The sequence below is a fragment of the Carcharodon carcharias genome, chromosome 13 (genome assembly GCF_017639515.1).
Source record: "Carcharodon carcharias isolate sCarCar2 chromosome 13, sCarCar2.pri, whole genome shotgun sequence".
In the NCBI taxonomy this organism is placed as follows: domain Eukaryota; kingdom Metazoa; phylum Chordata; class Chondrichthyes; order Lamniformes; family Lamnidae; genus Carcharodon; species Carcharodon carcharias.
The window spans coordinates 76,890,203-76,910,738 of record NC_054479.1 but is presented as its reverse complement, the minus strand read 5'-3'; the positions used below and the strand labels follow the sequence as shown (position 1 = coordinate 76,910,738).

Below are 20,536 nucleotides of genomic sequence, written 5' to 3'. Positions count from 1 at the left end.
ATCTCCTTTTTCAACCTGGGAGCTCTGGATTTGTTTGCCCTACCCTTCCCTTTTGAGGTAATATACTTTGACTGTGCCTGATTATTTTTTGAAGGTAGCGCATTGGTCAGTTACAGTTTTTCCTGCCAACCTTTGGTTCCAAGCTATCTGGCCCAGCTCCATTCTTGCCCAATGAGGTCGGCTCTCCCCCAGTTAATTATTCTTACTCTTGATTGTCCATTGTTTTTTTCTATCATCATCTTAAACCTTATGATTCAGTGATCATTGTCTCCTAAGTGTTCCCCCACTGACACTTGATCCACTTGGCCCATCTAATTTCCAAGAACCAGGCCTAGGTTCTTGCTGTAGAAAATTCTCCTGAACACAATCTAAGAATGCATACCCATCCCTGCCCTTTACACTCACACTATCCCAGTCTACAGGTAATTAAAATCCCCCATTATAACTACTCTAGTTATAATTTGCATCTCTCTGTAATTTCCCTGCAGATTTGTTCCACTACATCCTACTAATGTGTGGTCTAGAGAGTACACAGAGCAATGTGATTGCACCCTTTTTGTTCCTTAGTTCTAGCCGAATTGATTCTGTCCTTGAACCCCCTGGAACATCCTGTTTCTCCAGCACTGCAATACTCTCCTTAACCAATACCACCACCCCTCCTCCCCTTCTTCCTTTCCTACCTTTTTTGAACACCTTGTATCCAGGAATATTTAACACCCAGTCCTGCCCTTCCTTGAGCCAAGTCTCTGTTATCGCCACAACATCATAATTCTACATGGCAACTTGCGCCTGTGACTCACCAATTTAATTTACTATACTTTGTGCATTCACATGAATGCAGTATAACCCTGATTTAGTCTTCAATTACTTTCTCCCTTACTCCAACCCCACCTATTAACTTACTATTCTCTAGTAACTTGTAAAAGAACAGTACCCCCGAGTTTTCCCTGAAGGATGATGCAATTTCTTATGTGGAGTTACGTTATATTCATAGAATAATGAAGACCAACACACACCTGTGATGTCAATTGTAATGTATTGACCGATTACAATTAATGCACAATCTTAGGGAACTCTTACTGATGCTTTAATCTTATTGATGGATGCATTCCTGCTATCTGTCTCTCCCAGTATTTTGTGCACCCTGGTATTACTCTCTAAAATTCTCCCCTGGTTCCCACACCTCTACCGAGTTAATTTAAAGCCGCCCCAACGGCCCTAGCAAAACATCTCGCAAAGAACTCAGCTCCAGCTCTGTTCAGGTGCAACCTGTTCTGCTTTTTCAAGTGCCATCTCCCCCAGAGCCAGTCCCAGTGTCCCTGACACGCATTCATCTGCCTTATCCTCCTATTTTTGTACTCAATTGCATGTGGCATGGGAGCAGTCAGGAGGTTACTACTTTTGAGGTCCTGCTTGCTAATTTTCTAACTGGCTCCCTAAATTCTGATTGCAGGACCACATCCCCCTTCCTACCTAAGTCATTGGTACCAATGTGGACCATGACCCCTGGCTGTTCACTCTCCCCCAGAAGAATGAGAAAATTAAGGATAAATTATATTTTTCCTGCTGCAATTGTGTATTGATGCCATGAGAATATCTGTCCATTTTAATCCAGGATTCCTCTCAGTGAAGTACATGTGACTTGGGATTTTCTGCTTGGCAGGAACAAGAGAGTGCAATTTGCTTTGAGGCAACGAGTACCTGATGCCAACAATGTAAAACTTGTAAAAGAACAGTACCCCCGAGTTTTCCCTGAAGGATGATGCAATTTCTTATGTAGAGTTACGTTATATTCATAGAATAATGAAGACCAACACACACCTGTAATGTCAATTGTAATGTATTGACCAATTACAATTAATGCACAATCTTAGGGACCTCTTACTGATGCTTTAATCTTATTGATGGATGCATTCCTGTTTCTGACACTTTGATGGGGGTTGCCTTCTGCACCAATATGCTTGATGGCTGTAGGTTATGGGGTACTGAGGCACTTTGCAAATCACCTGATATATCATTGTATTGTCTTTACACAAATGCTTTACTCTGCAGAAAGTTTCTCATTTTAGCTTTTTGTTTTTGCAGAATGAAATGAGTATCGCAACACAGCAGCTGTCCAAACAGCTTCTTGCATATGAGAAACAGGTGAGAACATGGTGGAGATTTTTATTCTAATATTTATTTCATGGTTACTTTCTAAAGCAGCTTGAGTTGTGCCAGATAAAGGTTCACTGTGATGGTTCAGTGTAAGGGCAGAGAAACTCAGTTTAAAAACCTAGGAGTTGAAAGTAATAATCTTGATCTATGTATGAATGGGTAATCCCATTAAGAGATTGCTACCTGGTTAACTGGAAAGGATGATGAGGATGGCTCTTTGGAGTGCTGCATTCACTAACATGTTAACAGTGACTCTGCCCCTCTGCCTATTGAGATTATTCTCCCAGCTGACACTGAGCAAGGTACCACTTACCTGTTTGAAGTGCTGGGCAGCAATAACAACACATTGGAGATGATGGGCTGAACAGCTGATTAGCCATCAGTTTTGGGTGTCAGTGAATGTGCAGCAGCACAAACAACCCAGTTTAATGCCACTTCTCTGCTCAGTCTCCGCACATTTTAATATTTCTCTTTCAAACAACAAATTCCCTTCATTCAATGACACTTTTGTAGACCTAGTATGCTGATGCTCACAAATAGAAGCTTATGGACCACTGGTCAAATTGATCACTGCCATCAAATTTTACTATTATTATTCCAGTGTATAGTCAACTGATATTTAACCAAATGCATTTTCTCCAATCTTAAACTGTGATTAAGTTAACTAGGCTTTTAAACATTACCATGTGAAGTACAAAACCTGAAATATTGGTGTTTTAAGGTAACCACTTAAAGGTATAAGATGACATGGCCAGTCTTGTGGGTGGCCCAGTCCACCTGGTTGGTGACCCTTTGGGTGATCGACCTGCCCTATGAGTGGTTTCTATTGCTGAAATCTCAGTTCAAGAATCCTTTTGTGGTTCCTGAATGTACCAAGTTATTTCTCAGCTGTCAATTTTCATTACAGTCAGTGAGTGAGAGATATCGGGTTCACTGAGGCTCTACACTTCTATGGGTTCATCCTGTGAATAAGTATTCAGACTGTAAAATAGTCTGCATTATTCTGAACCTTGTGACAGTGGAGCAAAGATGAGAGTTTCAGCCTCTGAACATTGGTTGACATCTAGCTGGGTACTCATCTGTTGGGAGTCAAGTGTCATTCCACCCCCACACCTCTGCCACCTTCCACCTTAACTGGTTGGTGCTCTTGGTAATGGACTGAGTCAGACTACAAGCTGCACACATAAAATGCCTTTGTTATTGAAGCAACTATCTGTTGGATGTAAAACAGTGGGGAAAAAATGGATTGTCTCACGCTGCTTGGTACAGAAGAGAAAGAAGTGGAGATATTGGGAGATGCATCCATATTACTGTCTTTTGACCATGTCAGATTAACTACACTATAGGTAGAGATTGCTCCATTCATTTAAAAGAAAAGGCGCATGGATCCTAATTCCATCTTCACATACAATGAATTGCTATCTAGTGACAGTTGTTTAGACACATGTGGCTGCCAATTTGCACACAAGATGGGTCCCTCAAGGAAATAAATAACCAGCTATAATCAATTTCTGATGTAGGTTGTAGGAAAAATATTAGCCAGGACAACAAGGAGAACTCCCCAACTCTTTGAATAGTGCTATGGAATCTTGTACGCAATCTGAGAGGACAGACGAAGACACAATAATGTCTCATCAGACAGTGCAGTGCTCTCTCAGTACTTCATCAAAGTATTAGCATGGATTATATGCTCTGTGGAGTAGGGATTGAATATATGACCTTCTGACTCATGCAGGTGTGCTGCCACAGGGCTACGGTTGACATATTACTTTCACTGTCTACAGAAGAATGACAAATAACTGATTTTACAATTTTACCATTGATGTATATCAAACTTTTTACTTTATTTGCATTTGAACACACAGGATCTCAATTTCAGCCTTCAGGAGTCTACACCAAGTGTGCACTTTTAGAGCCTCTCCAGACATTATAATGTAATATATTCTTGCCAATCTTTACATTAAAAACTCCTGATATGCAAATGTTTTAATATAAATGCATCTTAAAATTTATGTTTGATATTGGAGTTAATATTTGTGATATTTTGCAGGACAAAAAGAGACTGGTGCGTGCAAATGAAGTTCATGTTAAACCTAACTGGTTTATTTTGGTTTTTGACTTATATGCATACATACACAAATGGCCACAAAAGATGCTAATACACCCCCTCAACCCCCTCAATGAAAAAGTTACACAATGTTCAAATTCCAAACAATTTTTATACATTTCTTGTTTTTTCATTTATTTCAAATCTATCTTCACCACTGGTTTCCTGTTCCTAAGTGAAAACCTTCTTTCTTGGCTCAAACTTTCAGAGGCTGGGGAAGAACTGTGACCCAATCTGGCCTATTTCTCACGTGTCGGTGCAGACTTGATGGGCCGAAGGGCCTCTTCTGCACTGTGTGATTCTGTGAAATGTTTTCTCCAACAAAGGCTGATTTTGCCCTTGACTTTCAATTGAATTTTCTGCATGATCTATATGTACAGACCTAACTTTTCCTCTACCAAACATCTTGACCAAATATGTGCGAGGACCATATATTTTCACGACTCTTCTGGTAGCCACTTCAACCACTTATGATGATCTTTCATCTTAACCTTCTGGTTCAGCTTCAGACTTGTTTCTCTCACTCTACCCCTATCATGACTCTCTTTCTACCTGGATTGTTTTTCTTCTACTGACAGGGCTAAATATGGTTTCAGCAATGAAAATTTTGTTCTAGGCTGTCTTTAAGAAAGAGTTCAGCTGATGTTCTGCTGGTAGTAGTGTGAGGTGTGTTATGATAAATAAATTAAAAGTTTGTCAGTTTATGATTCAATGACAACTGACGTTTCTCCCAGTTTGCATCTAGCGTTTGTTTAACAAGAACCGCTTAACAATTTGTATTTTGCTGCTTCATCTGAAGCAGAATGATATGGTGGACCACAAGTGTGTTTTACCTCATTCATTCTCACAAATTTTACAAACTCTTCTGTACAAAACTGAGGTTTGTTGTCTGACAGAATTTTCTCTGTAAACCCACAAGCAACAAACAAGCAACGCAAGATATCGAGAGTTTTGCCAGTTGTTGTTCAATTCATTGGAAACCACTCAAACCACCTTGAATGACTATCTTTCACAATGAATAGCTATTATCCTATTGCATTGGCATTACAATGATCTTCAAATTGTCTGTACTTAATGTAGTACTGATAAATAAACAAAATCAAAGCCCATCTCTGCATTCGAGCTGCAGCTAAAATTGATACTGGATACTTTGGATTCAAAGTAGCCATTAATGGTTTATGATTGGTTTCAATCATGAAACTATGAGTTTACAAGTATGTATGAAATTTTCTGACCCCGAAAATCAAAAACAATGCATCATGTCCTGTCTGTGCTCACTGGCACTGAGGGTACATGAGGCAAGTGCAGTTGTCTCTCCTCACAATTATCCAACACATGAGAGATCACAGCACTGACTCCATATGGAGAGGCATCACATGCTAGTTGAATCTTTTTTGGATACATCGTAATGCACAAGCATTGTACCATCCACCAGTTTATTTCTACACAACTTGAATGTTTTGTCACACTCCTTTGTCCAATTCCATGGAACACTCTTCCTCAAGAGTTCATTGATTAGTTGCAATAAGGTTGCCAAATTTCATATGAATTTACTGAAGAAAAAAAGATCTGAGCTCAGATATTCTGAGGGTGTGGCCCATTTTTTATTACCCTACTTTTGGTAGGATGCAACCCATCATTGTCTACCCTGCAACCTAAATAACCTTTCACATTTGTGTGCCTTTGCCCGAACTCCATGCTTTTCCAAACTTTGGAACATCCTTTTCAGCCTGCCAGCATGGCTCTGCCTGTTTGGAGCTGAAATAAGGATGTCATCCAAATAGCGCACTATTCCCCGAGTTCCTTGCAAATTTGGTTCATTGCCCCTTGGAAAATTCCAGGGGCTGAAGAAACACCAAATGGCAGCCTATGAAACTGAAACAGACCCATGTGTGTATTAATAGTCAAGTATGACCTAGACTCATCATCTAACTCAAGTTTCAGATAGGCGTTTGTCAGATCTAACTTTGAAAAAATCTGGCCTCCTGACAACATCCTCTACATTTGTCGAAGTATTAGGTGGATTACGCTCCAGGAGCTGATTTACAGTCACTTTATAATCCCCACATATTCTTACACTACATCTGACTTTGGTACTACCGCTTTGGGAGAAGCCCAATTATTCTGCTCTAACTTAGAGATAATGTTCTCACAGGACCATAGAAAAGTTAACAGCACAGAAGGAAGCCATTCAGCCCATCTTGTCCATGCCAGCCCAAGGACACCCAGGTGCCCTTTCTAATCCCACCTTCCTGCACCCATAGCCCTGCAGCTTACAGCACTTAAGGTACAAATCCAGGTACTTTTTAAAAGAGTTTAGAGTTTCTGCCTCTACCACCAACTTGGGCAGCAAATTCCAGACACCCACTACCCTCTACGTAAAAATATTCTTCCTCATGTCCCCCCTATACCTTCTGCTACTTATCTTGAATCTATGTCCCCTGGTTCTAGAATTCTCCACCAAGGGAAACAATTTTATCCTGTCCACTCTATCTATTCCCCTCATAATTTTGTACACCTCAATCAAGTCACCTCTCAGCCTTTGTTCTGAGGAAAATAACCCCAACCTATCCAATCTCTCCTCATAGCTACACTTTTCTAACCTTGGCACATTCTTGTAAACCTCCTCTGCACTCTCTCCAGAGCTATTATGTCCTTCCTGTAATGTGGTGACCAGAACTGTACACAATATTCCAGTTGTGGACTCACCAATGTTTTATACAATTCCAACATTATATCCTTACTTTTATATTCTGTACCTCTGCCAAAGAAGGAGAGCATTCCATATGCCTTCTTTACAACGTTGTCTACTTGAACTGCTGCCTTCAGGGACCTGTCTACTTGCACACCAAGATCTCTCACTTCATCTACCCCTCTTAGTATATTCCCATTCATTTTGTAATCCCTGTAACTGTTTGACCTCCCTAACTGTATGACCTCACCCTTCTCTATGTTAAAATCCATCTGCCACTTTACTGCCCCCTCCACCAACCCATCTATATCGTTTTGGAAATTATGGCTATCCAATACTCGGCCAATCTTTGTGTCATCTGCAAATTTCCCAATCGTGCCCCCCACATTCACGTCCAAATCGTTAATATATAACACAAACAGCAAGGATCCCAACACGGAGCCCTGGGGAACACCACTTGAGACAACTTTCCATTTGCAAGGGCATCCATTGACCATTACTCTTTGTTTCCTGTTACAAAGCCAACCTTTTATCCTGTTTGCCATATTATCCTGAATCCCATGGGCTTTTACTTTCCTGACCAATCTGCCATGTGGGACCTTGTCAAATGCCTTGCTAAAATCCATATACACAACATCCACTGCACTACCTTCATCAACCCTTTTTGTCACTTCCTCAAAGAATTCTCAGTCTCAAGTCTTTACAGTTCTTGCCCAACTTTCTCACTTAGAGCAAAGGGTCCAGTGGCCTATAATAAACTGGTCTTGCATTCCTCTGAACCCATACTTAGTCTTGTATCATTGAATTGGTTTGCCAGTTTCACTAAACACCTGTGTGTACTTGGCGACCCAAGTCATTTTTGATGTGAATTTTGCTTCAAAACAGAAAAGCTTGTTCCAGTTTTGAGTGCTGCTAACCAGTTTCTTCTTAACAGGACAAAAACATAATTACCTGGAAAAACTCAGCAGGTCTGGCAGCATCGGCGGAGAAGAAAAGAGTTGACATTTCGAGTCCTCATGACCCTTCGACAGAACTAGGCGAATCCCAGGAAGGGGTGAAATATAAGCTGGTTTAAGGGTGGGGGGGAGTAGAGAAGGTGGGTGGAGAGAAGTGGAGGGGGTGGTGTGGTTGTGGGCAAAAGCAGTGATAGAAGCAGATCATCAAAAGATGTCACAGACAGCAGAACAGAAGAAAACATAGGTGTCGAAGTTGGTGATATTATCTAAACGAATGTGCTAATTAAGAATGGATGGTAGGGCACTCAAGGTATAGCTCTAGTGGGGGTGGGGGGAGCATAAAAGATTTAAACCAGTTTATATTTCACCCCTTCCTGGGATTCGCCTAGTTCTGTCGAAGGGTCATGAGGACTCGAAACGTCAACTCTTTTCTTCTCCGCCGATGCTGCCAGACCTGCTGAGTTTTTCCAGGTAATTCTGTTTTTGTTTTGGATTTCCAGCATCCGCAGTTTTTTGTTTTTTGTTTTCTTCTTAACAGGGGTGGTTTTTCACCCTCCTCAAAAATGGGCAACTTTGCACATTGGTCCTTGTAAGTGACTGGAACTGACACACTTCCCATTATGGGAATTTTCTCTCCTCCATAACTTTGTAATTCTATGTGTGATTTCTCCAGTTGATGCTGTCTCAACTTTAATGATAAGCGACTCAGGAATCAGGCTATCTGATGCACCCATGTCATCCTCCATGTTTACCGGAGCTCCATCCAAAACTACTTGGACTGTGATGTCCTGCAAATTTCCAATGGACATCCATGTGCTTTGGAACGTATGGATCTCAACTGACCCCTCATTGACCTTTTGTTGTGAGGCAACCACATGCAGTGACTGCTGTTTGCTCCAGCCGGCATTTCCTCTGTTTACCTTCTTCCAATGTACCTCAGCAAGATGCCTTTCTTCTTGCAGCTGTAGCCCTCTGCCTTCACAGATGGATAATTCTGTGCCCAATATTGGCCCAAACACTGGTCATACCACAGCTACTACTAATTGCCACCATTGGGGCCTTCTGCTTACTCAGCTGCAGCTTATTTACTTCAGCAGAAGACTGGCACTGTTTACTCCTCTCAAGTCATGTGCTGCCATGTCAATGTACAATGCTGTTTGGGAAGCTTTGTCGAAGTGTTACTTTGGCAATGTCAGCAACTTACTGCAAATCCATTCACTTTTTAAACCACACACAAATCTGTCCTGCAACGCGCTCTCTTGAAATTCTCCCAAATCGCAATGAATGCACAGGTTTTTCAAAGCCGCAGCAAACACTCCAATGTCCTCACTAGGCAACTGATTCATTGTTCCAAACCGATAGCTTTTTGTAATCCTTAACGTTGGGATTGTAATGTTGTTCAAGCTTACACAAGATATCTGACATCTGACAGCACCATGTCATATGCCTTAGGAGATGCAAACAAATTCTTGAGCGTTCCCAACGCTCGTGAGCCTGCTCTGTCAAAAAAAAAATGGTTGTTTTCTTTTCCTCCACTGCCTGATAAACAGTTGGATTATCAGGATCTTTGAGGATACTACTAGCAGCTCTACATGTGAACCGAAAGACACTGGGTGACGATCCCAGTTGCCCACCTGGAGATGCAGCCATCTTCAAAGGCCAGTCCACCAATGCTTACAAACAGCCTTTCCTGTAAGAACGGATTTTTAAACCTATTTCGCAGGAAAAAAAACCTCAGCTTCTCTGCTGGTTTGCTGGAAACTTTTCCAACTAAATTTGTTTGGCTGGAGAATCTGTAATCCTATCCTCATCACCAGACTGTGCAGGACAAAAAGATACTGCATGCACATGGAGTTCAAGCACCCAACTAAACTAGTTTATTGAGGTTTTTGGTTTATATACATACATACACAAATGGCCACAAAGGGGTGCTATTACAATATTAAAGTTAATTGTTTTGGATTACACCATTGGTTTCTAATATGAAAATATTTAATTGTTCAGCTGCAAGACCCCTTGCAGCCTACATTACACCAAAATTCCAGAGAAAGAAATTTAAAGATATTAATAATTTTTATTCCATGCCCTAATTCGATTGCCTGAGTAAACGCAACTTGTTGGTTCACTTAGTAAAAACAGCATGTCACAGAGCCCTACAGAGGCCAGAGGTTTGATTACTGGTGCTGAGTCAGTGGGCCAGCAGTAAAAAGGCCACAGTTGACTTCATTGACACTGGGTTAGGGAGAGGCATGTCATTCCCTTTCCTGATTGTTCCTGACACCCACATATAACTAGACATACATGTTCAGGTAAGGCCAGGAATCATGCTCACAGCCCGCTGACAAGACTGTTTTCACTACTTAAATGAATATATCGGTGAAAGTACCCAGTGAGGAACAATTCCTTATATCCCTGCCTACTTTTTCATTAAAATTAGACAGAAGAAAAAAATTATCTCTGTTAACTGTACTAGTGTTGAATGGCGAATTGAACAAGGTACTGGAAGACATCTGGCACACCTGGAATTGGACTCCAGCTGTTGATGTCTTTAGCAAAGTAAAAAAGCAGAAATCTCAAAAACAAAATCATTCAAATAGTTCTGTATCTAAACCTGAAATCCTTTGTTACTTTTAGAATTTCGCCTTGAGCAAAGGAGATGATGAAGTGATTTCTACCCTCCAGCGTTTTGCCAGGGTTGTAAATGAGGTAATACTTTGGAAATTATATAACCTGTTGAGTACATTAATTAAATGGATCTGATACTTGACCTAACAACTCAGAATTGTGGAATTCAAATTTCCCATTGGCAAGATGTGAAATTGATTTAAATTAATCCTGTAATGAATGCTGCCAGATTATGGTTAGAAATCCAACTGTTTGATTAGTGACCTACAGGGAAGGGAACCCGCCACCCATATCTGGCCAGCATTTAGATAAAAGCAAAATACTGCAGATCCCGGAAATCTAGAACAAAAACAAAAATACCTGGAAAAACTCTGACATGTCTTCCTTCTTCCTTAACCGAGGTTTTCCACCCATGGTGGTTGACAGGGCTCTCAACCGTGTCCGGCCCATCTCCCGCGCATCCGCCCTCACACCTTCCTCTCCCTCCCTGAACCATAATAGGGTCCCCTTTGTCCTTACTTATCACCCCACCAGCCTCCGCATTCAAAGGATCATCCTTCGCCATTTCCGCCAAATCCAGCATGATGCCACCACCAAACAGACCTTTCCTTCACCCCCCCCCCCCACCCTCCCCCCACCCTCTGCCAGCGGCGGCATTCCACAAGGATCGTTCCCTCCGGGACACCCTGGTCCACTCCTCCATCACGTCCTACACCTCAACCCCCTCCCACTGCACCTTCTCATGCAACCGCAGAAGGTGCAACACCTGCCCCTTTACTTCCCCCCCCTCCCCACCGTCCAAGGGCCCAAACACTCCTTTCAAGTGAAGCAGCATTTCACTTGCACTTCCCTCAATTTAGTCTACTGCATTCGCTGCTCCCAATGCGGTTTCCTCTATTTTGGAGAGACCAAACGCAGACTGGGTGACCACTTTGCTGAACACCTTCGATCTGTCCGCAAGCATGACCCAGACCTCCCTGTTGCTTGCCATTTCAACACTCCACCCTGCTCTCATGCCCACATGTCCATCCTTGGCCTGCTGCAATGTTCCAGTGAAGCTCAATGCAAACTGGAGGAATAGCACCTCATCTTCCGACTAGGTACTTTACAGCCTTTCAGACTGAATATTGAGTTCAGCAACTTTATTTCATGAACTCTCTCGCCATCCCCAGCCCCTTTCCCATCCCCCTTTTTCCAATAATTTATATAGATTTTTCTTTTCCCACCTATTTCCATTATTTTTAAATGTATTTCCATCCATTGTTTTATCTCTACCTTTTAGCCTATTTCGATTTCCCCCCCCCCACCCCACCCCCACTAGGGCTATCTGTCCCTTGCTCGTCCTGCTTTCTACCCTTAATGTCCTCATTAGCACATTTCTTAGCTAATATCACCACCGTCATCACCTTTTTCTCCTTTTGTCTATGACATCTTTTGGCAATCTCCACCTATCACTGGCCCTCTATCCAGCTCTACCTGTCCCAACCCCCTTAAACCAGCTTATATTTCACTTCTTTTCTATTTTTCCTTAGTTCTGATGAAGAGTCATACGGACTCGAAACGTTAACTGTGTCCCTCTCCGCAGATGCTGCTGTGTTTTTCCAGGTATTTTTGTTTTTGTTCTGGCCAGCATTTATCTTATTCCTGTCTACACACATTGTTGCCCACTGGCACAAAAACAGAATTACCTGGAAAAACTCAGCAGGTCTGGCAGCATCGGCGGAGAAGAAAAGAGTTGACGTTTCGAGTCCTCATGACCCTTCGACAGAACTTGAGTTCGAGTCCAAGAAAGAGTTGAAATATAAGCTGGTTTAAGGTGTGTGTGTGGGGGGCGGAGAGATAGAGAGAAAGAGAGGTGGAGGGGGGTGGGTGGTGTGGTTGTAGGGACAAACAAGCAGTGATAGAAGCAGATCATCAAAAGATGTCAACGACAATAGTACAATAGAACACATAAGTGTTAAAGTTAAAGTTGGTGATATTATCTAAACGAATGTGCTAATTAAGAATGGATGGTAGGGCACTCAAGGTATAGCTCTAGTGGAGGTTTTTTTTTATATAATGGAAATAGGTGGGAAAAGGAAAATCTTTATAATTTATTGGAAAAAAAAGGAAGGGGGAAACAGAAAGGGGGTGGGGATGGGGGAGGGAGCTCACGACCTAAAGTTGTTGAATTCAATATTCAGTCCGGAAGGCTGTAAAGTCCCTAGTCGGAAGATGAGGTGTTGTTCCTCCAGTTTGCGTTGGGCTTCACTGGAACAATGCAGCAAGCCAAGGACAGACATGTGGGCAAGAGAGCAGGGTGGAGTGTTAAAATGGCAAGCGACAGGGAGGTTTGGGTCATTCTTGCGGACAGACCGCAGGTGTTCTGCAAAGCGGTCGCCCAGTTTACGTTTGGTCTCTCCAATGTAGAGGAGACCACATTGGGAGCAACGAATGCAGTAGACTAAGTTGGGGGAAATGCAAGTGAAATGCTGCTTCACTTGAAAGGAGTGTTTGGGTCCTTGGACGGTGAGGAGAGAGGAAGTGAAGGGGCAGGTGTTGCATCTTTTGCGTGGGCATGGGGTGGTGCCATAGGAGGGGGTTGAGGAGTAGGGGGTGATGGAGGAGTGGACCAGGGTGTCCCGGAGGGAGCGATCCCTACAGAATACCGATAAGGGGGGGTGAAGGGAAGATGTGTTTGGTGGTGGCATCATGCTGGAGTTGGCGGAAATGGCGGAGGATGATCCTTTGAATGCGGAGGCTGGTGGGGTGATAAGTGAGGACAAGGGGGACCCTATCATGTTTCTGGGAGGGAGGAGAAGGCGTGAGGGCGGATGCGCGGGAGATGGGCCGGACACGGTTGAGGGCCCTGTCAACGACCGTGGGTGGAAAACCTCGGTTAAGGAAGAAGGAGGACATGTCAGAGGAACTGTTTTTGAATGTAGCATCATCGGAACAGATGCGATGAAGGCGAAGGAACTGGAGAGAATGGGATGGAGTCCTTACAGGAAGCGGGGTGTGAGGAGCTGTAGTCGAGATAGCTGTGGGAGTCGTTGGGTTTGTAATGGATATTGGTGGACAGTCTATCACCAGAGATTGAGACAGAGAGGTCAAGGAAGGGAAGGGAAGTGTCAGAGATGGACCACGTGAAAATGATGGAGGGGTGGAGATTGGAAGCAAAATTAATAAATTTTTCCAAGTCCCAACGAGAGCATGAAGCAGCACCGAAGTAATCATCGATGTACCGGAGAAAGAGTTGTGGAAGGGGGCCGGAGTAGGATTGCAACAAGGAATGTTCCACATACCCCATAAAGAGACAGGCATAGCTGGGGCCCATGCGGGTGCCCATAGCCACACCTTTTATTTGGAGGAAGTGAGAGGAGTTGAAGGAGAAATTATTCAGTGTGAGAACAAGTTCAGCCAGACAGAGGAGAGTAGTGGTGGATGGGGATTGTTCGGGCCTCTGTTCGAGGAAGAAGCTAAGGGCCCTCAGACCATCCTGGTGGGGGATGGAAGTGTAGAGGGATTGGACGTCCATGGTGAAGAGGAAGCGGTTGGGGCCAGGGAACTGGAAATTGTTGATGTGACATAAGGTGTCAGAGGAATCACGGATGTAGGTGGGAAGGGACTGGACAAGGGGAGAGAGAAGGGAGTCAAGATAACGAGAAATGAGTTCTGTGGGGCAGGAGCAAGCTGAGACGATCGGTCTACCGGGGCAGTTCTGTTTGTGGATTTTGGGTAGGAGATAGAAGCGGGCCGTCCGAGGTTGGGCGACTATCAGGTTGGAAGCTGTGGGAGGGAGATCCCCAGAGGAGATGAGGTCAGTGACAGTCCTGGAAACAATGGCTTGATGTTCAGTGGTGGGGTCATGGTCCAGGGAGAGGTAGGAGGAAGTGTCTGCGAGTTGACGCTCAGCCTCCGCGAGGTAGAGGTCAGTGCGCCAGACAACAACAGCACCACCTTTGTCAGCGGGTTTGATGACAATGTCAGGGTTGGACCTGAGAGAATGGAGTGCAGTAACTTCAGAGAGAGACAGGTTAGAATGGGTGAGGGGAGCAGAGAAATTGAGACGACTAATGTCGCACCGACAGTTCTCAATGAAAAGATCGAGAGAAGGTAAGAATCCAGAGGGAGGGGTCCAGGTGGAGGGAGAATATTGGAGATGGGTAAAAGGATCAGTTGAACGGGGAGAGGACTCCTGCCCAAAGAAGTGAGCCTGGAGACGAAGACGGCGGAAGAAGAGTTCAGTATCATGCCGTGCCCGAAATTCATTGAGGTGAGGGCGTAAGGGTATGAAACTAAGTCCTTTGCTGAGCACTGAACGTTCAGCATCGGAGAGGGGAAGGTCAGGGGGTATAGTGAATACACGGCTGGGGTTGGGATTGGAAGAAAGGGTGGGGACGGAGGGACAGGCAGGGGTGGAGGGTCCTAGATGTGTGTTGGTGTCGATGAGTTGTTGGAGCTTGCGTTCCTTAGCACTTGAGAGAAAGAGAAAAAGTTTCTTGTTGAGGTGTCGGATGAGCCGAAGGATAAAATGAAACTGGGGGCACGCGCAGCTTTGAAAAAGGGTACGGCGGTGCTGCTGGAGGGAGAGGTCGAGTGTGTTAATATGGCGGCGCATGGCACTGAGTGTGGATTTCAGAATGTGACGGGAACAGCAGTCCGAGAAACGTTTTATGTCCCGGAGATACCTGTAATCCTGGGTGGGTTCGAAACGTGAGGGGTGGAATTGCAGTTGAAATCCACGTGGGGTAAGTCGGAGACGGAGACAGTCACTGAGAAAGGAGATATGGCTGTGAAAGCGGGTTTTAGTAAACACCTTGTCAAACACTAGGAGGGAAATGGAAAGCAAGGAAGGTGAGCAAGACAACAGAGAGATACGGAAATCTTGTCGCAGAGAGGAACAGAACTTCTTCAAGGAGGTAGGCATTTCTTGAAGAGCAGTGGCAGTCAATTAAACACAGAAATAAAAACAAAAAAACTGCGGATGCTGGAAATCCAAAACAAAAACAGAATTACCTGGAAAAACTCAGCAGGTCTGGCAGCATTGGCGGAGAAGAAAAGAGTTGACGTTTCGAGTCCTCATGACCCTTCGACAGAACTTGAGTTCGAGTCCAAGAAAGAGTTGAAATATAAGCTGGTTTAAGGTGTGTGTGTGGGGGGCGGAGAGATAGAGAGAGAGAGAGAGAGGTGGAGGGGGTGGGGTGTGGTGTAGGGACAAACAAGCAGTGATAGAAGCAGATCATCAAAAGATGTCAACGACAATAGTACAATAGAACACATAGGTGTTAAAGTTTAGTTGGTGATATTATCTAAACGAATGCGCTAATTAAGAATGGATGGTAGGGCACTCAAGGTATAGCTCTAGTGGAGGTTTTTTTTTATATAATGGAAATAGGTGGGAAAAGGAAAATCTTTATAATTTATTGGAAAAAAAAAGGAAGGGGGAAACAGAAAGGGGGTGGGGATGGGGGAGGGAGCTCACGACAGTCAATATTCAGTCTGGAAGGCTGTAAAGTCCCTAGTCGGAAGATGAGGTGTTGTTCCTCCAGTTTGCGTTGGGCTTCACTGGAACAATGCAGCAAGCCAAGGCCAGACATGTGGGCAAGAGAGCAGGGTGGAGTGTTAAAATGGCAAGCGACAGGGAGGTTTGGGTCATTCTTGCGGACAGACCGCAGGTGTTCTGCAAAGCGGTCTCCCAGTTTACGTTTGGTCTCTCCAATGTAGAGGAGGCCACGTTGGGAGCAACGAATGCAGTAGACTAAGTTGGGGGATATGCAAGTGAAATGCTGCTTCACTTGAAAGGAGTGTTTGGGTCCTTGGACGGTGAGGAGAGAGGAAGTGAAGGGGCAGGTGTCGCATCTTTTGCGTGGGCATGGGGTTGTGCCATAGGAGGGGGTTGAGGAGTAGGGGGTGATGGAGGAGTGGACCAGGGTGTCCCGGAGGGAGCGATCCCTACAGAATACCGATAAGGGGGGTGAAGGGAAGATGTGTTTGGTGGTGGCATCATGCTGGAGTTGGCGGAAATGGCGGAGGATGATCCTTTGAATGCGGAGGCTGGTGGGGTGATAAGTGAGGACAAGGGGGACCTATCATGTTTCTGGGAGGGAGGAGAAGGCGTGAGGGCGGATGCGCGGGAGATGGGCCGGACACGGTTGAGGGCCCTGTCAACGACCGTGGGTGGAAAACCTCGGTTAAGGAAGAAGGAGGACATGTCAGAGGAACTGTTTTTGAATGTAGCATCATCGGAACAGATGCGATGAAGGCGAAGGAACTGGAGAGAATGGGATGGAGTCCTTACAGGAAGCGGGGCGTGAGGAGCTGTAGTCGAGATAGCTGTGGGAGTCGGTGGGTTTGTAATGGATATTGGTGGACAGTCTATCACCAGAGATTGAGACAGAGAGGTCAAGGAAGGGAAGGGAAGTGTAGAGATGGACCACGTGAAAATGATGGAGGGGTGGAGATTGGAAGCAAAATTATGCAAAATGTTGCATCTTTTGCGTGGGCATGGGGTTACGTCACATCAACAATTTCCAGTTCCCTGGCCCCAACCGCTTCCTCTTCACCATGGACGTCCAATCCCTCTACACTTCCATCCCCCACCAGGATGGTCTGAGGGCCCTTAGCTTCTTCCTCGAACAGAGGCCCGAACAATCCCCATCCACCACTACTCTCCTCCGTCTGGCTGAACTTGTTCTCACGCTGAACAATTTCTCCTTCAACTCCTCTCACTTCCTCCAAATAAAAGGTGTGGCTATGGGTACCCGCATGGGCCCCAGCTATGCCTGTCTCTTTATGGGGTATGTGGAACATTCCTTGTTGCAATCCTACTCCGGCCCCCTTCCACAACTCTTTCTCCGGTACATCGATGATTACTTCGGTGCTGCTTCATGCTCTCGTTGGGACTTGGAAAAATTTATTAATTTTGCTTCCAATCTCCACCCCTCCATCATTTTCACGTGGTCCATCTCTGACACTTCCCTTCCCTTCCTTGACCTCTCTGTCTCAATCTCTGGTGATAGACTGTCCACCAATATCCATTACAAACCCACCGACTCCCACAGCTATCTCGACTACAGCTCCTCACACCCCGCTTCCTGTAAGGACTCCATCCCATTCTCTCAGTTCCTTCGCCTTCGTCGCATCTATTCCGATGATGCTACATTCAAAAACAGTTCCTCTGACATGTCCTCCTTCTTCCTTAACCGAGGTTTTCCACCCACGGTCGTTGACAGGGCCCTCAACCGTGTCCGGCCCATCTCCCGCGCATCCGCCCTCACGCCTTCTCCTCCCTCCCAGAAACATGATAGGGTCCCCCTTGTCCTCACTTATCACCCCACCAGCCTCCGCATTCAAAGGATCATCTTCCGCCATTTCCGCCAACTCCAGCATGATGCCACCACCAAACACATCTTCCCTTCACCCCCCTTATCGGCATTCCGTAGGGATCGCTCCCTCCGGGACACCCTGGTCCACTCCTCCATCACCCCCTACTCCTTAACCCCCTCCTATGGCACAACCCCATGCCCACGCAAAAGATGCAACACCTGCCCCTTCACTTCCTCTCTCCTCACCGTCCAAGGACCCAAACACTCCTTTCAAGTGAAGCAGCATTTCACTTGCATTTCCCCCAACTTAGTCTACTGCATTCGTTGCTCCCAATGTGGTCTCCTCTACATTGGAGAGACCAAACGTAAACTGGGCGACCGCTTTGCAGAACACCTGCGGTCTGTCCGCAAGAATGACCCAAACCTCCCTGTCGCTTGCCATTTTAACACTCCACCCTGCTCTCTTGCCCACATGTCTGTCCTTGGCTTGCTGCATTGTTCCAGTGAAGCCCAACGCAAACTGGAGGAACAACACCTCATCTTCCGACTAGGGACTTTACAGCCTTCCGGACTGAATATTGAATTCAACAACTTTAGGTCGTGAGCTCCCTCCCCCATCCCCACCCCCTTTCTGTTTCCCCCTTCCTTTTTTTTCCAATAAATTATAAAGATTTTCCTTTTCCCACCTATTTCCATTATATAAAAAAAAACCTCCACTAGAGCTATACCTTGAGTGCCCTACCATCCATTCTTAATTAGCACATTCGTTTAGATAATATCACCAACTTTAACTTTAACACCTATGTGTTCTATTGTACTATTGTCGTTGACATCTTTTGATGATCTGCTTCTATCACTGCTTGTTTGTCCCTACAACCACACCACCCACCCCCCTCCACCTCTCTTTCTCTCTATCTCTCCGCCCCCCACACACACACCTTAAACCAGCTTATATTTCAACTCTTTCTTGGACTCGAACTCAAGTTCTGTCGAAGGGTCATGAGGACTCGAAACGTCAACTCTTTTCTTCTCCGCCGATGCTGCCAGACCTGCTGAGTTTTTCCAGGTAATTCTGTTTTTGTTTTGGATTTCCAGCATCCGCAGTTTTTTTGTTTTTATTATTGTTGCCCACTGGAGTGGTTTCGCAAGTCATTCATTTATCAGGGTAACTAGAGATGGGTAAAAAATGCAGCGTTGGCAGTTGCTGTTTCAAAGTTGTGTTTATTTTGGATAAAAATGACATTTATATTCCAGATCAAATTATTTATCAAGCAAGTATACTTTTCTGTTGCTAATCTCTGCTGCGAATATAAAATATGTCGCATCAAGAATTGGAATTTTGCAAAAAATATTTACAACATAAGCTGCATTTTATATTTGACTATTGATTCATATTGTGTCCATATCTACAATTTGGTTGTTGATTTCACTGACCTGATATTGGTTCTACTTAAGTTTTCCTTTATATATTGTATTCCTGATTTTTGGTAATTATTTGAGAGAATTTTGAAAAAATGTGGGAAACTGCAGCACGGAGGTCACTCATGAGAAGCTGTAAGTGAAGTAATTCAACATAATCATCATAAGTCTTTGCTGTCATCTCTGAAATATAATCAATGATAGAGTTATAGAAGGATTCAAAAGGATGGATTTAATATTTGTTTTCCTTTCTTCATTCAGAGTATGGGTAACACTGGCAAGGCCAATATTTATTGTCCATTTCTAATTGCCCTTGAAAAGTGGTGGTGAACTACCTTCTTGGAAACAATTGAATGGCTTGCTAGGCCATTTCTGAAGGCAGAGTCTGCCATATTACTGTTGATCTGGAGTCACGAATAAGGACAGCAGATTTCCAACAGGGTTTTACAACAATCCAGTAGCTCCTCGGTCAATTTCAGATTGATTTAATTAATTTAAATACATTTAAATTATCCAGATGCCATGGTAGAATTTGAACTCATATCTTCAGATTATTAGTCCAAGCCACTGGATTATGAGTTTAGTAACACATGCGTTCCAGCTACCATTCCCCGGAATATGAAGAGGCTTCAACTTTTGGGGATACCAGAACAAGGGGCATTACTGCGGGATGATCACTAACACATCAAATAGAGAGTTTTGGTGGGAGGGAGCTCTTTACACGGTGGTACAAACATGGAACTCTCTGCCACTTGGAGGGGTTGAAGCAGACAGCATTGAAGTATTTAAGAGATGGCTTGATGCATACATGAGGGAAAATAGTATGGTATTAATTTAATTAAAATAGTAATTATTTAGGGCAGGATAGAAACATAAAAAATTTATGGCTCCGTAGAAGGCCGTTTGGCTTTGCCCTCCAAGAAAGAGTTATCCTCCCTAATCCCACTTTCCACCTCATAGTCCATAGCTCTGTGGGTTACAGCACCTCAACAGCATGTCCAAGTGATGAGGGCTTCTGCTTTTACCACTCTTGTTCAAGCAGCGAGTTCCAAGGTCCTTCTTATCAACTCAATTTTGGCCCCTTATAATTTTGTACATCTCAATTAAATCTCCCCTCCGCCTCCTCTGTTCCAAAGAAATGAACCCCATTTGATCTAAAACAAAAACAGAAACAGAAATACCTGGAAAAACTCAGCAGGTCTGGCAGCATCGGCGGAGAAGAGCACAGTTGATGTTTTGAGTCCTCATGACCCTTCAACAGAACTAAGTAAAA

The 20,536-nt window shown here is 44.3% G+C and overlaps 1 protein-coding gene across 1 annotated transcript in view; it reads left to right on the top strand.

The window, feature by feature from the left end:
• Positions 1–20,536, top strand: part of appl2 (adaptor protein, phosphotyrosine interaction, PH domain and leucine zipper containing 2) — a 719,236-nt gene that overhangs the window by 598,445 nt on the left and 100,255 nt on the right. The window contains exons 3-4 of the mRNA XM_041202616.1: positions 2,086–2,145; positions 10,547–10,618. Of these exons, the coding sequence (XP_041058550.1) occupies positions 2,086–2,145; positions 10,547–10,618 (132 nt within the window). The remainder of the gene's footprint in view (positions 1–2,085; positions 2,146–10,546; positions 10,619–20,536) is intronic.